At 39.8% G+C, this 18,383-nt stretch overlaps 1 protein-coding gene across 1 annotated transcript in view; it reads right to left on the bottom strand.

Moving 5' to 3' along the window:
* Positions 1-18,383, bottom strand: part of GALNT14 (polypeptide N-acetylgalactosaminyltransferase 14) — a 339,215-nt gene that overhangs the window by 21,691 nt on the left and 299,141 nt on the right. The window contains 4 exon segments of the mRNA XM_043985329.1: positions 2,840-2,984; positions 4,588-4,671; positions 7,868-7,960; positions 10,104-10,230. Coding sequence (XP_043841264.1) covers positions 2,840-2,984; positions 4,588-4,671; positions 7,868-7,960; positions 10,104-10,230 — 449 coding nt within the window.

The following is an 18,383-nucleotide window of genomic DNA, read 5'->3' on the forward strand; positions in this document are numbered from 1 at the left end:
CCACCTGTGACACATGACAATAATGTAGTATTACTGTGTTGTAAGAAATGATGAGTACTTTGAATAACGGGAAGTATGGAAAGTCATATGGATTGATGCTAAGTGCAGTAAGCAGGGTTGGGAGAATGGTATATCCAATGACTACACCAATGTAAATGAGAGGAATAAAAATCACAGACTAATCAACAATGAATGTTTTGAAATTATAAAAAATAAGCTTAATCCCCAAAGAGGAGATATAGGAAGACATCTCTCCTGACACTTTTGCAGAGGTTGAGGTTCACAAGTATGGAACATTGCGTATATACTGTCATCTTTTTTGATGTGTTGATTGGTTTAAATCATTTTTCCACTCTTTTTTTCCTTTTTCAAATTTCTTATAAGAGATAGCTCTTTGGAAAAGGGGAGGGAATGGAGGCAGGGGAAAAATTAAGCAATGAAAAACCAAAATATATAAATAACTTTTTTAATGAAAGTTATTTCAAGAGGGAGAGATGTGTGCACATGTGAATAACTTCTGGCATTCACTAATTTTGTGAACCTGGGCAAATAACTTAATCTCTCTGAGACTTAGTTTCCTCCTCTGTAAAATGAAAGGAAAGATCTGTGGTACTTTCCTCAGAGGGTTACTATGGGATCAAATAAGACAAAGGACCTTAAGAACTCTGCAAACCTTAAATCTTTAAATCTGAGATTCTATGATTTATCCTGTATATACTTATGTATATATGGATGGATGGATGGATTTATGGATGGATGTTTTATCTCCCAATATAATCTCCTTAATAGTAGAGATTGCTTTATTCTTTTTTGTTTTATACTTAGTACCCTATCACTGGCTCTTGAATATTGTCAGCTTAATAAATTCTTGCTGAAGAGTAGATTGGTGATGGCAGGGACCTCCAGGGTCATGTAATTTAACTTATTCCTTGTACACTTGGGGAAATGGAAACTCAGAGAGATTAATTGAATCATCAAGGTCACACTAGCCCTACCTATAGATAGAAGAGCCAAGATTTCAGCCTGCATCCTCTGACTCCAAATTCAGCATCGAATCCACTGCAACATTCTCCCTTCCAAATGCTAGTAATTATCAACATCACCCTTCCTTTCACCCCTTACTCTGAGAACTATAATAAATGAAACACTAGCATTGCCTTGGGAAAGCACCTGCTAATGGACTGGCCACTTGTTTTAGTTGCCATCTGAGGCATTTCCAAGACCAAAGCACTCTTACACTAGCCCTTGCTCATTGTTCCAGTTTTGATGGCTCAGAGTAAGTGTAAACTAACAATTATTTCTGTTCTGACCTCTGAGGGTCTTCCCCTCTCAGACTGATTCTTTCATGAAGGCAAACTAATCCATCTTTGGTCTCATTTCTTATTTAGCCTTAGTCACTGAGTGGGCATTGCCTCAAACAAACTGAGACCTGGGAAAGACCTTAGCTCAAAAAAGCCAAGGTCTCTCACTGCATCTGGAGCCATCACCAATTGTCCTTATGTGTATCTTGCCACTGGACACCAATGACTCTGGAGGAGAAAGTGAATCTGATGACTTTGCACAACTCAGCCTCACTCAAATCCAATTCACTTGCAAGTCATCACCTCCTGATGTCACAAGTCTTTGAGAACAAAGAATGAACAGCAACAACAATATGCCCTGGCCACCATTGCTTTCTATGTGCTGTCTCCCTCTATTAGAATATAAACTTTTTTCTGATGGAGACGATCTTGCTTTTAATATCAACAGAGCCTGGCAAAAGGCTTGGCACATTGTTATTGTTGGTGTTTAGTGTTTCAGTTGTGTCCTACTCTTTGTGACCCCATCTAGAGTTTTCTAGGCAGAGATACTGGAGTGGTTTTCCATTTGCTTCTCCAGCTCATTTTACAAATGAGGAAACCAAGGCAAACAGGGTTAAGTGACTTGGCCAGGGTCACAGAGCATAATAAGTCTCTAAGGCTGGATTTGACCTCAGGTGTTCCTGACTTCAAGCCTGGAATTCTATCCACAGTGTCACTTAGCTGCCCTGACACATAGAGAGCACTGAATGAATGCTTTCTTCTTGTTGTTCACTGATTCAGGAGGGGAAGGAGTTAGAGGGAGATAAAGGGACTGAAGATACTAGAAAGGGAGAGGATACCAACAGTATTGAGATCTTGGAGTCAGAAAGGGAGGAGGCTAAGGGTTATGTTTAGAAAAGAGAAACAACTGCTGTTCCTCTGGGACTGATGGATGCAGGATGGACAGGAGATGGAGGAAGAGGACAAGAACACATTGAGGTTAAGAGACAGGTGGCTAAGAAAGCTCCACATGTGAGGTTCTCACCCAAAGGAATGTGAATACTTACAAGTCAAGAGTTAAAACTGCAGTAGGAACCATGAAAATATGAATTTCATGGACTTGGCACTTTAGCCTGGAGGCTATATTATCCATTGAACTGTTTTTCTTTGTTTGCATTTACAGTTTTGAGAGGTAGAGAGACAAACTGTTCTGAGTGACAAGGTGGACTTTCTCCCCCCAGCAGGTAAAGGACAGAGGTCATTTTCATTAAGCTTCTACTAGTTTAATGACTGATTTAATAATGGCATAAATGCTGAACATTAGGCTCTTCTTTCAGTGAAGTTCTATGCATTTAGAAATATAAAAGGCAGTAAATAGAGCTGCTAAATTCCGGGAATTACCTTTTTTTTCAGCCTCTGCCTCTGATCTCTGCATAGAATTGGGCATAAAATCATCTGACATTTCATAAAAGCAGGCGAGTTGGGCTGTATAATTTGGCTATTCCCACCACCACCCATGGACCCTAGGACCATACAAATTCTCAAGTTAGTGTCTTTACCTGGGGCCTTGATGCTTCCCCATTACCATCGATACAGAGACTCAGGACCAGGGATGGGAACTCTTGGCCTTCCTGCTTTCGGGATTGTAGGCACTTCTGTTTCTGCCGGATGATTCCCTTCTGGAACAAGGACTCCTCAGGAATCCTAAAGGAACGGCACAGAGAGATGACAGCTCCTCACGGATCAAGTCCAGGGGCTTTGTCTTATATGACCCAGAAGGACATAGGTTTAAGCACCAGCTGAGGCTTGGCATTCCCTAAGGCTTGGAAGATATTCCAAGGAGAAATAAAAGAATCATAGAATAGGATAGGATAGAATAGAATAGAATAGGATCTCAGATCTAGGACTAGAATGGAGGTTTGAGGCCACCTCGTGCAAACCACTCTCTTTACAGATGAGGAAACTAAGGACCTGGGAAAAGACATATCATCCCCAAAGTTACATAGGCTATGAGTGTCTGAGGTGGGTTCTGAACCCAGGTCTTCTGCTTGCAGAGTCAATGTTCTTTGTATTGTACTTGGATTATAAAAAAAAAAAGAGTGTTTCAGGGCTCGGAAGGGCATTAGGAGGTCTTTAATTTTATGCCCCAACTTTTGGGCAGCACTATAGCAAAACTGCCTAGTCAAATAAGAATCTATCCTGTTTTAGGGAACTTTAGAAAAAGTATTCTGCAGTCTCTCTCCAGTTACCCATTCTAGCCAGCATCTAAAACCATGGTAAATAAATTCTTAGAATTTTGTTCTAAATTAAACCCCACCATGTTATTTAAACAGCCTTCCTTGTCCATCCTTAATAGAAAGAGATTAATAGGTCACCTTTCATGTAAACGGTCATCACCTACTGTAAATAACAGCCATTATTAAGTTGCCTGTCAACCTTAATTTATCCCAAGTAATTTAATAATCTATAGCCATTCCTTACAGATCCAACTCTTCAGCATTCAGATCTTCCCTCTGGACTGACTTAATATTTTCTCTTCCTCTTTTGAGTAATGACATTGAGAAGGATTTTTCTTTTTGCTGAGTCATGTCCAACTCTTTGGGACCCCATTTGGGGGTTTCTTGGCAAAGACAGTGGAATGGTTTATTGTTTCCTTCTCCAACTTATTTTACAGATGAGAGAACTGAGGCAACCAGAGTTAAGTGAGTCTCCTAGGGTTACACTGCTGGTAAGTGTCTGAGGCTGGATACAGATTCAGGTCTTCCTGACCTCAGGTCCAGCCTACCCAGTGGCCACTTGGCTGCCCCACTGATAAGAATACAAAGAGTTATAAAGTGATTTTTAGGGCAGAGAGGTGAGGGCTTTGTCACAAAGTGAAAACTGTGGGTGTGAAGCATGCTACATTGCAACTCTGGAAGCCTGCACTGACACACTCAGACCTGGGCCAACACTTCAGGGTCCCAGCCTCTCTGTTAGGGCCCTCCCTCCTCCCAAACTTCTTTCATTGCATGTGCTGAGCCTTCCTACTACAACTACACCTGCCATTAGACTATCTTCTGTATTTGTTTCCATATCCCAATTCCTAGCAATGATTTTTTTTTTTTACGGGGTAAAGTGGGTTAAGTGACTTGCCCAGGGTCACACAGATAGTAAGTGTCTGAGGCCGGATTTGAACTCAGATCCTGCTGAATCCAGGGCCAGTGTTTTATCCACTGTGCCACCTGGCTTCCCCCCCCCCCCCAGCAATGATTTTTGCCAAAGAGTAAAAAAAAATCCCAATTAAGGCTCTGAAAGGAAAGATGGATACCTGAGTTCTGGATAAACATTCTCCAGGTACCACTTGAAGGTATGGCATTTCAGGCGTTTCCTCAGCTCTACTCGGCCTTGTATGCTGGGTTGCGGAGGGGAAGAGGAACAAGAAAACAATCACTGTACTCAGATGGCTTAATAATGGTCACAACTACTGAGGATCTTGGAGACATGTCGTAGCTGAGGAAATCTGCGGAGGTTAGAGAACACAAGTGCCCACACTTAGCGCCCACCTCCCTCTGGCACATTGAAGAACATAACTAAAAAGAGAGGGTAAAATACCATGCTCTGTAGAGAGCTATAGAAACACTTAGTAACGTTGGGAACAATCAGCAATAATAGCTCAGAGAACCTTATTTCATTTTGAGAGTAGAACCTAAGAGATATTTTTCACTTTTCTTGAAAAAAAAAAACAGCATGATAACATTCAGTGTAACTTAACAGCTATCACAGTATCAATGTTCAGAGCTGGAAAGGACCTTGCAAACAGCTCCTCTAGTACAACCCTAACTTCTCTGATAAGGAAATTGAGGTTTGGAAAGGTTAAGGAATCTGCTTGTTTATATTGTTAGTGAGTAGCCGAACCAGAATTTGAACCCAGGGCTTCTGATTTTGGATCTGGCATACATTCCACTGTACCAGGTTCCCCTGCTAGAACAATGATTTCATCAGGGTGAGTTCACCTCATAGATCTCTAGACCTGTTTGTGCCTCTGAAGAATGAACCATCCCTGTTCCTTCAAAGTCAAATGAGCCTCCTCCCTATAGCATCCCCCCCACCCTGGGGAATCATTCTGACCCAAATCCCCAGGCAGTTGGCCCCTACCTCATACTCTGAACCCCTAACTCCCATCAAGATACTCTGGAATGGCTGAACAAGTGGCACATGATTGTGATGGAATACTACTGTGTTTTAAGAAATGATGAGCTTGATGATCTTAGAAAAACATGGATAGACTTGCATGAAATAATGAAGAGTGAAATGAGCAAAACCAAGAGAACATTGTATACAGCAACAGCAATACTGTTTTAAGAACAACTTGGAGCAAATGAACCATTTTGACAATTAGAAATACCCAAATTAACTGCAAAGGACCTATGAAGGAAGACTCTATCTGCATCCAGAGAAATAACTGATAAATAGAAGTATGTATAGAATGCTTTTACATGTTTCCATATTTGTGTCTAATGGTAGTCATCTCTAGGGCAGGAATGGGAAAGAAGGAAAAAAGAAAAAAAAGAAAAAAAGAAAGTTAAACTATTATATATTTAAAAGGAATATTAAGTTGCAAATATTAGATTTGCAGTTTCATTTGCAACCATCTTTATTTTATTCTATTATGTTATGGAAATGCTTATTTTATTCTTAAGTTCAGAATAAAATAAATAAAATGTAATAAAAAATAAGATGTTCTGGGTGGAGTCCCAATGGAATGCAAACTCCTTGAGGGTAGGAAGTGTTTTATTTTTGTTGTGGTATACCCCAGCACCTAACACAATGTCTGTCATCTAGGAGAACCTTAATAAATGTTTGTTGATTGATTGGGTGGAGGGTAGCCAGTGACGCTAACCACTGCAGTGTAGCTGGTGAGTGATCAGTGACATTGTGTTGATTGCTGGACATATTAAAGTTGTTTGTGGTCCCCAGAAAAGGGCCAACCACCATCTTTCTTGGACTCTTGAAATTGAAGCACCTTTGCAGGCTGTATGGTACCAGCCAGCTGCTGACACTTATTAGCTACAAAACTGTAGCTAATGTAGTGAACTGTCTTCTCACCTGTAAAACAAAGATAATACTATTGGCAGAACTGACCTCACAGAGTTGTTGTGAGGCTCAAATAACATAGTGCATAAAAATGCTTTGCAAGCCCTTGTTCTTGTTTTCTTATTGGTTCTATTAGAGGACCATGACATCAGGAGGATATCATGACTTACAGTGAATTGGATTTAAGTGAGGGAGGGCTGTGCAAGGTCACCAACCTCATCACACTCTCCTCCAGAGCCATCTGGGTCCAGTGGCAAGATATATATCAGGACCACTGGAGATAGCCCCGGATGTTTAACGCAATTGGGGCTAAGTGACTTGCTCAAGGTCACACAGCTAGTAAGTGTCTGAGGCCAGATTTGAACTCAGGTCTCCCTAATTTCAGGGCCAGTATTCTATCCACTATGCCATGTAGCTGCCCCTTTGCAAGCTCTAAACCCCCAAATAGATGCCTATTTTATTATTATAATTTATTACATCTACTATGACTACCAACTCCATTTATAAAGGTCCTTCTTCAAGAGAGATCAGGGGCAGGAAGACAGGAATTTGCCCCAAACCTACACAGAATAGGACAGTGAATTTAGGGGCAACGTTAGGCCTCAGTTTTCTGAATTTTAAACCACTCTCTTTTCTTCAGGTCACACTGTTTTACAAACACAGTAATTTTGGCACAACATCCCCATTACTCCCCAGATTCCTAGCAGCTGAGTCATTGACTAATTTTGCTAAGAATGAATTATCCTCAACCAAGATATTTTATCAGTTTTCTCTCATTCTCCCAATCCCTCTTTACAACAAACGAAAATTTCCCCCTATGAACTTAGCTTTAAAACACTGGCTAAGAAAGAACTGCTTTTAAGTTTGAATCTGAATTGAAGGAAGGGAAACTACAACTGCAGGGCAGGCTCAAGGGAAGAGGGCAGCTCTGGCAACCTAGTCCTTATGTGGAGAAAACAAATTTAAGTAAAGGAGGTCAGAGTGGAGGAGGAAGGAATTGGCATGGACTTAGATGGACTTGTGGTCTATCGACAAACAAATGGAAAGAAGCCATCTCTTAGGGATACTTCTTAACTTTAGAAAGATAAGAGTTGTCATTGGGTTCCACTTCCCTTTTCTGGGGCCTGGGTTGACCTAATAAAGAATTGATTAAGAAGTATACCTGAGGGGCAGCTAGGAGGTGCAGTGGATAAAGCACTGGCCCTAGACTCAGGAGGGCCTGAGTTCATAATCCAGCCTCAGACACTTCACACTTACTAGCTGTGTGACCTTGGCTAAGTCATTTAACCCTCATTGCCCCCCCCCCCAAAGAAGTATACCTGAGCACCTGTGTGCCCAGCACTGGAGAGATCCAAGACAAAGCCCTCATCCTAGAGGAGCTTATTTTCTAATTGGGGGGTGGGAGCTGGGAATAGGACCATGACCTGTGGAAACAATCATAGGACAAGACTTTGGAAGCCCTGAAGGTAGGTAGACTGAGACTCCTTCTCATCCACCACCCGAAGGTGACTTACTTTCCAAAAGGTCGCCCCTGGGCCACAGGTCTGGCAGCATAAAAGTAATGCTTGTACTCATCCATCCATACCTCCGCTGTACGCTTGGTATTCCTGGAAAAATAGAGGGAGGGGCCAGGGCATCAAGGAGGGGTCATAGAATTTTTTTAAAAGACCTTAGGGGAAAAAAAAAAGACCTTAGAGATCAACTCATCCTATCTCCTCATTCTATGGAGGGGGAAACTAACCTTCTTCCCCCCACTCCCCCCCAAAAAAGGACAAGTAGCTTGTTCAAAATTTCACACTAGTAACCTTGAGCCAGGGTCTAAACCCAGTTCTGCTCATACCCAATCCAATGTCCTTTGCACTGCACCACAGTGGGGTACTCAAGGGATCATGGACGTTTCCGGCTGAGAAGAGGCTCAGATGCCGAACAACAGGTGAGTGTTGCTTGTTCTGCTGCTTCTCGTCTTCACGCTGTATAGGTACTAGACCCCACCCAACTCAAAACAGAAAGCTTGGAGTCCTGAGATTATTTCCCATATGAACATAAGATATGAATGGTTTAAAATAACCCTCTCCAGATGTACTTTCCTCCCTTTTTTGCAGAGGCAGAGGGATTGTGTGTGTGTGTGTGTGTGTGTGTGTGAAGTATTCTATATACTGTCACACTCTGTTAATTTGTTGCTTAGTTTTCTAAACTGTCTTTTCCCCTCTTTCCTTTTTATTTATTGTCACAAGGGGTAGTTCACTGGGTGGATTCAGGGAAAGGATTCTGAAATAGTGATGTGATTGCAATAATTTTGCTCAAAAAGCTCGGGCTAAAAAAAATAATAAGTAACTTTTTTCTTAATAGGTATATGAATGAATGGAAATCAGGGACTATCTTAATTTTTATTTGTACCTTCAGTGCTCAACACAGTGTTTTGCACATAGAAAGTACTTAATAAATGCTTCATCTATTCATTGAATAGTTTCCCTCATTTTTCCCTTTCATTCCTTCTGTATGTGCTTCTTCCTCCTCTCCTCCCTCCCTTCTCTTCCTCTCTCTCTCTCTCCCTCTCTTTCTCTCCTCACTTTCTGTATCTCTTTTTCTCTGTCTCTCATTCTTCTGTATTTTCAATATTGTTCCAATTTGTTTTTCTAATTCTTAAAAGCTGGCTTCTTCTATAGTATAACAGTCCTGTCACTCCCACAATCACATCACTTTACATTCCCCATCTTTTGTGGATATAAAAGAGTAAAAAGTGAGGGCCAAAGTGTAATGACCAAATGTAGAAGAACACAGCAAGAAGTGCACTCAGAAGTAAACCTGAATCCTAGCTCTAACCTTAACCCAATGGACAGGAGAGAAGTAGGGGGGGGGTGAGAAAGTAGAAGGAGAGAGACTAGAAAACAATGTGAGGAAAGAACTAGAACAATGATAGAGAATGTTCCCATGGAGGAAAGAAAAAAGAATGTCAGGGGAAAGGCAGAAAAGGAATAATGGCAACTTTTAAAGTATGTAGAATGGAGAAATCATCCTACTTGTGGCTGTTGATTTCTCTGTTCTTTCCACAGTTTTTTTTCCCAATGGAGGAAAAAAAGTGACTCACTTTGGGGAACAAGTGTTCCAACAGGTATTAGGGCTCTTGTTCTCAGATGTTCATCCCTATTTTTGATGCCTTTCATTTGAACAGCTCACTCCAGGATATTATCCAAAGATAGGAACATGGAGCCTTCCCAAATGCCACAGTACAAAAATTACAGCTGGCCTAGCCACTCACCAGAGAAAGAGATACAGTGAGGAGACTATTCAGTGACACGTAATCATTTAAGGCTCAAGTCAGGGCCTCTTCTCAAAACCCAGAAAAACAAATAGAAATTCCAGAATTTTTTATGAGCTGGAAAAAATCTTATGTCATCTAGTGTAATTCTCTCATTTTCCTAACTGGTGACCCAAGAACCATAGAGTTGAAGGTTCCAATGTGCTTTCCACTATATCATGTTTACTTCTATTCTCAGCCTCCAAAATAATGGCTTCCTTCCCTCACATGCACAGATGCAGAGACTGACCAGTCAGTTCAGCCATCACACTCTTGTTCATGTTCAACCTGGGAGACTGTCATGTATAAGCAAATCTGTGGGAAGTCTGTAGTCAATCAATTAATGAACAAGCAGTTATTAAGTGCCTACTGTGGGTCAAGCACTGTGTTGAGTCAAACAGACGACCTTTTGTTCCCTTCCCGTGAAGTGTCCCCTCAAGAAGAGAACTTACTTTATATAGGTGTTAAGGTTGCCTTCTGGAAAAGTATAGGGATGCTTCTTCCGGAACACATGCCCCACCCGGCTACAGGGGAGGATTTCCAGGTTGCCTCCACACATCCACACCCGGAAGGAAAGTTCTGCAAGAAAGTCATGATCCCCTTTTTATTCTGTGTTCTCCAGAACTAAGAGTGATAAAGGAAGAGGATCTTAGTTAGTCATGATTCCTATGGAGGGGTCCTTCTGCTTATTCGTGTATATTGTGAATCAACCATAATAGCAATGGCTGACATTTATGTAGGACTAAAAGGTTTGTAAAGTACTTCACGTGAATTATCTGAGCTGATCCTCATAACAACCCTGTAAGGGAGGTACTACAAGTATAAACTCCATTTTATGGATGGGGAAGCTAGGCTCAGAAAAGTTAAATGACTCACCCTTGGCCACATAGGAAAGAAACAAGCTTTCATTAAGGTCCTATTATGTTTCAGACACTGCGCTACATACTTCACAAATATTATCTCCTTTGATCCTTACAACAATCCTCAGTTTTAAAAATACATTTACATATTTTAAAGTTGAGGAAACTGAGGCAGACAGAGGTTAAGTGACTCACCCAGCAGAGTCATGCAGCTAGTAAAGTGACTGAGGCTGGATTTGAACTATGACTGCCATGCAAAACCACACTAACCATCCCTATATCATTTCCCAGACCAGATTGTTCCAGGCCACTACTCTCTTACCTTTGTTGTCTTATATAACTAAAAATGTAAGTTTCCTGAGGGCAGGGACTGCCTTTACTTTTTAAGTTTTATCTTCAGTGTTCTTGGAACACAGTTAAATTCTTAATAAATGCTTACTCACTTATTTATTGACCTCCCTCTTCTCCTTGCTATTGTCTCTTTGTGTTATTGTGCCCCTATTTTCTCTGGGTTCTCCTACCTATCTAATCAGACCTTTTCAATCTCCTTTGCTGACTTGTTAATCGCATCATGGTTCATGATTGGGGGTATCTGTCTCTGTCCTAGGCCCTCCTCTCCTCTCTCTGCACTTTCTTGGTGACCTCATCATTTCCCCTGGGTATAACTGTCATCTCTATTCAGATGACTTACAGATCTTTAGATTAGTCTTTCTCTTGAACTTCAATCTCACACCACCAATTACCTACTTGACATTTCAAACTGAATGTCCTGGACATCTCAAACTAAATGTATCTAAAATAGAACTCATTGCCTCTCCCCTCAAACCCCATCTTCTTCAAAACTTCCCTATTTATGTTGAAGGTCTTACCATTCTTCCAGTTTCCCAAGCCTATAACTTAAGCATTATCCAGGAATCATTATACTCATGCACCCACATACCCTATCACCTGCTAAAATCTTGCTTCTACCTTCATATCTTTACTCTTTGACCCCTTCTTTCTATTCTCATAGCAACCACAGGAGTAGATTTGACCACATTACTCCCTTGTTCAGTAAATGCCACTGCCTTCCTATTGTCTTTTGTATAAAATACAAAATCCTCTGTTTAGCTCTTAAAACCTTTTACAACCTGGGCCCAACCCATCTTTCCAATCTCCTTGTACATTAATCCCTCTCCTGCACTTTGATATCCTGACTTATTCAGCGTCCCTCACAAGTGACACCCCATGTCTTGTCTCTGTGAATGTACTCCCTCCACACCACACAAAATCCTTCCCTCTTCCCTTCATTCAAAATGCAGTTCAATGCAAATAAGGAGCCATGAACTCCTTTGGCAGTTTGGTATAACCTACAGCCTCAGAATAATACTTTTAAATGCATAAAATAAAATGCATCAAATTATAAAAGAAACTAATTATACTGAAATACACTAAAATTAAATTTTAAACACACACATGCATAGAAGTTCACAGACCTCAGATTAAGAACTGCTATTTTAAATGAATCCTTTCCTGATCCCCCATCTGGTAATACCCTGCCTCTTAAGCAATCTTGTAGTTAACTATTTTAAAAATCTATTCTCTTATATTTATTCTGCATCCAGTTACATATGTATTTGTTGCCTTCATCTTAGAACATAAGCTCTTTGTGACTAGGAATTATTTTATTCTTTGTATTTATATTCCCATTATGTAATACAGTGCCTGGCACACAGTAGGCACTTAATACTTGTTGATTCATGGGTGGCTTACAGTAATTGAATGTGGCTGATTGTTACCAGCACTGTATCACATATGGCCCTGACACACAGAATAGTTGTGGCTAAAGATGAATATAAGGCAGGATAATAAGTTCAAATGTTTGTGAAATTATCCCTCTGCTTCTTCAGTCTATAATTCTCCATCTTTTGTGGCTTATGTATATTTTTATTGTAACGATTATCGACTTGATTCAGGCAGTTATTCTTTGTTGAATTATTGGAATGCCTGGGACTCTTTGATGGTTTATGAGGACAGAGGGACAGATGATTGGAAATCCAGACTGTCCTGGAAAATCTGGGCCATATGGTCACCACAGTCTTTCTGTTGAAGCCTGCTCCCCTGCTTGGTGCTTCCAGGCCATTTTGAGAGTCACCTTGATCATGGTCTAGGAGGGAATCAGGATTTGGCAGCTTAACGATCGTAGCAGGGACTTGAAACCCCGAAGCTTTTGTCCAGGGGACTTCCCACCTGACACTTGTGTACCCAGCCGCATATTCTTCCTGGCTGGCTGCTGCTCAAAGAGACTCTGGAGAGGCTGGCAAGGTTTAATTAGCAAAGCCAGCTGTGGCCAAGTTGGCAGGGATATGAATCTTTCAGCTTCTACCTTTCTGCCACAGGCAAGTGTGGCTATCTTTGAGAATCTTGCTTAATGGAATGAGTAAAGCAGTGACTCCCAGAACTAGAAGGCCTGCCCTTTCCCCTGGACCACCTGAGAGTTCTACTCGACTTGCTGCCCTGAGGACAGGGTCCTTCCCTGCCAGGCTCACATGGTATTTATGATGGTATGCACTTCCATTTGGAAAGTGGTGATGGGGACTGGGGAGAGAAGTCCCCCATCATTGATTTCACCACATTTTTCCCCTTATGGTTATGGGCAATTACACTGGATCCTGTTAAGAACACAAGACAATTCTTGACAGGTTTCTGGTAACTGAGGATGTCCGCAGGATGGTTGGTTTGTTGGTTGGCTGCGATTCCAGAGGATTGCCTCTTGTCATGGGAGCTACCCCTAGAGGTAAGCATATAAAAGACATTAATGGGCTCTTTGGGGTTTCTTTTCTACTTTTCTCTATTCACAGGACAGACCAGGGTGCAGTAGAATAGTACTGTGTTCCAGTTGCTATATATGCCAGGGATCCTCCCCAGGAACTAGAATTAGTTACCTTGAGGCAGAAGTGCATGGGGGTTAGATGAGCTTGCCCATGTGGCGTGAGAGATCATGATAATGGAGTTTTTTAGCCTATGAGATACTAGTAGTTGAGGTTATGAGAAAATCTCTACAGAAACACACAAGATAAGCAGATATAGACTGCCCCCATGGGCCTGGAGGGCAGTTCATGGACAACGTGCCACAACATGCTATATGGAAGATGCAAGATTTTTATTGTCTAGTGTGGTAAAAATTATTTGTGGTAAAGATTAATATTGCAGTTTTAGTTGAATCATTTGGGAGGGGCCACACCTGGCTCACCCTGAGGTTATCTATGCTACTGAGGTCAGAAGGAGAACTCTCCATAGACAGCTTTTGAAGGACTTCCCCTTTCGGGGGAGGAGAGATTGAACGCTCCTTGAAGGGAGGCAGGCTGCTTCCGGAATGCTAGGCATCTTCTGGAACTTGGTCTTTTCAGTTTTGGCCCTTGTGTTGGTGGCGTGTTTGCTCTCTGTGTGGCGACTCCCCTTGTGGTGGCATGTTAGCTCTTCTGGTGGCACGAGCAACTGTAGACTTTCAGGTTTGGTGAGCTAATTATGGAAAACCCTAAATTCCTTTGAACTAGCTTAATTGGGAATAGTCTGGGCAGTGAATAGGTTAAGCTTAGAGTTAAGAATATTTATCTGTATTTCTATTTTCCTATTTCCTTATCTTTGATTTTTAATTAGTTTTACCTTTGTTGTTTAATTAATTCCCAAGTAATAAAATCTGATCCTTTTGTGAACTAAAACTTAGAGGCTCCTTTCTTATTGGCCTGGGAGAAATATCTAAAAAGGGCAGTTCAGAGCAGAGGGAGAACCTAAAAGGTCCCTCATATTTCTGGGACCCCAATATTAAGGAAAGTCACCCAAATAACACTCTGTATATCAAATTTTGGCCCTCACACTAGGCATTATAATTCTAGAACCTATCTTATATTTATTTTATTTATCTGCATTTATTTACTTTATAAGTATGGGTCTATGCTTATAAGTACAGATACATATAAATATAAAGCAAATATACAAAGTGAAATAAGTTAAATATAAATATATAAATAAATAAATATAAAGTAAATACAATATACAAGCATATGTACCTATGTTATACACATTTATGTACACATATCTATGCATTTATATACATGTGTATATTATAATGTATATACATTTAAATATGTATTGATTCTTATTTATTTTACATACTTTATTTATATATATATACATATCTATATATCTATATTTAAAAAATTACATGCACTTATAAAATAAATAAATAAGCTAAATACAAAGTAGGTTCTAGAATTACAATGCCTAGAGAATCGCATAGGGGGATGTGGTACATTTTCCATGAATTAAACACTGGGCCCATGTGGGCAAGTCTATATCTGTTTCCCCCATGTGTTTCTGCAGATTCCCCCTCTTACCATCTTTATTTGTTAAAGTTCTTCTCTTTCTTCAAAGCCCATCTCAGGGTCCTGAATTGTTCTATGCCCCCTTGCCCAAGGGAGTATAATCTCTCACCTCCTTCATCAAACTGACTCATAGCACTTGGTCTGTACCTTTCTTCTTTTCATTCATTTCACTGTTTCTTGAATCACACACATGCATACAAGTTCACAGACCTCAGATTAAGAACTGCTATTTTAAATGAATCCTTTCCTGATCCCCCATCTGGTTTAAGAAATCTTGTAGTTAACTATTTTAAAAATCTATTCTCTTATATTTATTCTGTATCTAGTTACATATGTATTTGTTGCCTCCATCTTAGAGCATAAGCTCTTTGTGACTAGGAATTATTTTATTCTTTGTATTTATATTCCCATTATGTAATACAGTGCCTAGCACACAGTAGGCACTTAATACTTGTTATTGGTGTTACAGTTATTAGTGTATACATCTTTCCCTTTATGAGAATGTAAAATTCTTGAAAACCAGGCCTGTATTGTAACCGGCTTTGCATACTCAGTTGCTATCACAATATGTTGCATATAGTTTGCGTTTTTAAATCTTTGTTCGATTGAATCAAAAGGCTTATAAGCCAAATTTTCCTCCAAAGTCCACCAAAATCATCACAGACTTCCTGGGTTAATCCCATCTCCCAAGTACAGGAAAGGTATGCAAAGAGTGTCCAGTGAGCAGTTCCAGCTGAAATACAGGCCTCACAACTAGGGGAATGAAGCAGGGAATCACAAGATACTGGGAATGAAGCTCCTTAGAACATTAGGAACTAGTTTTCAGTTAGTGGAGTCAGGACTGCAAAACTCTGATAAACCTCAGCAAAGGTTTAAGGGGTCCCTAGCTGCTTTTTTATGTCTACCACCTTCCCATACACTCTACTCATTCTTCCATATACTTTACCATTAGTAATAGTTGCACCTACTTATTGTTTTCCTTCGGTGTTCAGGTGTAATTAATGTAGTAATTTCTACAGATATCTAATCTCCCCTTTCACATGATTAGATCCTTAGAACAGCTGAGAGCTTGGCAACATCAGCACCATGGCCAGAGGTTTACACAGGCCTTGCCTTCTAATAGCTTTCACTCATATTTCTATTTTTATTCTCACCCAAATGGTCTTTCTTGCTTTTAAGCTCCCATTCATGGATTTTCAGGTATATAGGTACTTGACACACCGTGCTGCTTTTCTGTCCTTTCTATCCTATCTATTTCTTTTGAAAAAAAAAGATTTAGCTTCCATTATAATTTCCCAGGTATAAGTTCCATCTCACTGAGTTATGGTGATGCCTATGAGGTTGTATTTACACCCTTACATTAAAATTTCAAGTTGTCTTTGCTTCTTGATCAAATTCTGTACATTGGTATACAGACAAGTGAGGCCATCAGTTTTTTTCCCTACATGCTATTTGTTTTTATTTTCTCCTGTGAATTATTGAGGCACTCCTCAACTATTTATCTCTCTATCTCCAGCCATCTAATTAAAACATATATGTATTTACATATAAATATATGAAATATATGTCTATGTATTTATATAAGATGTATTTAATGATACATTGTATACCATAATATGTGTGTACATATACATTCACAATACACATATATCTATAGCTATCTATCCATATATAAATATATTTGAATGTGTATTTTATACCATATCTGCTAGGCCTCCTTTGCTTGGGCTTAATGAAAATTCCAACCTTTCCTGATTAGCTAATAGTGATCTCTCCATCTTCTGAATAAATGTTTGTATAACTCATGCTACTTTTTATGTTACTCTCTTCAGTTGTGGTTGTCTGTGTGCTTGTCTCACTGCAAGTATTTCAAGGTAGAAATTGCATCTTGTACATAATTTTATCTCCTACAGCACAGGACTTTTTATGTTGTAGGGACTAAATTTAATATTTGCTGCAGAATGAATGAGTGAGGACAGATGGGAAGGAAACGGACATTTACACACTTGTTGGCCTATACAAAAATGGGATGAGTATTCTAATTGTATTACTCTTATAAGGCTGGCATGATGCTACTATCTGTATTTCCATCAATACTTCTTCCCCAAGAAAGTGCTATTTAGTTATGGTTAGGGTAGAAAGGTGGAAATGCATTGTGAATACGCTTATACATGTACATGTGGTCTCCCTAAAAAGAATGTAACGTCCATTAGGTCAGAGACTATTTCATTTTGTCTTTGTAACCCCAGCACACTGCCTGTAACATAAGAAGTGATTAATGAGCGCTAGCTTACTGATACAATCAATCCTCCAACAAGCACCTATTAGTTTCCTACTATGTCCCAGGCACTACGTTAGAAGGCTGGGAATATAAATATAATAAATAAAACAATCCCTAGTTGCAAGGATTTGGGGAGTTTACATTTTAACAGGAGAGACAATAAGTAGATGCTTGCATATGAATATAATATTCTCTGTGTATTTACACACATACATATATGTATATACACATACACAGTAAGGACATATGTGTATATATGTATTGCATATAAGTATATACAAAATAAATATAAAGGAAATAAACATAAAGTAATTAATGCAAGAAAGTTTGAGGAGGGCACTAGCATTTGTGAGGGATCAGGAAAGACTTCATGTAGAAATTAATTCCTGAGCTGTGACTCAAAGGAAGAGAGTATTTCCACGAGATAGAAGTGAAGAGACAATGTGTTTAAGACACGATGGAAAGGTATGGAGACAGGAAAAGGAACAACATGTGTGAAAGAGAGAGAAAAGACCAGTTTGGCTGAATCACAATGTTGGGACAGAGAATAATATCCAATAAGATCTTTCAGGTTGTGAAGGACTTCACAAGCTAAAGAGAAGAGTCTGCATTTTATCTTGGGTTTGGTCAGTGGGGCACCACTAGAATTTATTGAATTTGCTAATATATTCACTTTAGATGTATTGATTAACCATCCTGCTACTACCAGGGTCACCTTCTTCCCCCTGTTCAATTATGTTTCTGCTCCTTTGGAGCATGCTCTATTTAAAATGTATAATGATGATGATGGTGGTGGGGAGGAGGAAGAGGAGGAAGAGGAGAACTCGCATTCATAGATCACTTTAAGGTTTACAATGTGCTTTCCATGCAGTATTTCATTTGACTCTCACAACAACCCTGTAAGGAAGAAGTTATTATATCCATTTTACAGATGAGGAAAATGAGGCTCAGATTAGTATCTCTCCTGGAGTTAAATAGTAAGTGTCTGAAGTTGGATTCAAATTCAAATTGAAGAGCAATAAAGGGGTCTAACCTTTAGGCTAATTTTATGTAGACTGGCTCTATATTTCCTGAGATAAATGGAGACATGAGGGATGTGTCTGTTAGGAAACTAGAGAAGAGAATCATTGGTGTAAAGCATTTATCACAGTTTATGGCACGTTTAAGGGAAAAGAAAGAGAACAATATAACAAGGAGACTTTTTATGAATAGAAAGGAAATGGAATT

The sequence above is a fragment of the Dromiciops gliroides genome, chromosome 2 (assembly GCF_019393635.1).
Source record: "Dromiciops gliroides isolate mDroGli1 chromosome 2, mDroGli1.pri, whole genome shotgun sequence".
In the NCBI taxonomy this organism is placed as follows: domain Eukaryota; kingdom Metazoa; phylum Chordata; class Mammalia; order Microbiotheria; family Microbiotheriidae; genus Dromiciops; species Dromiciops gliroides.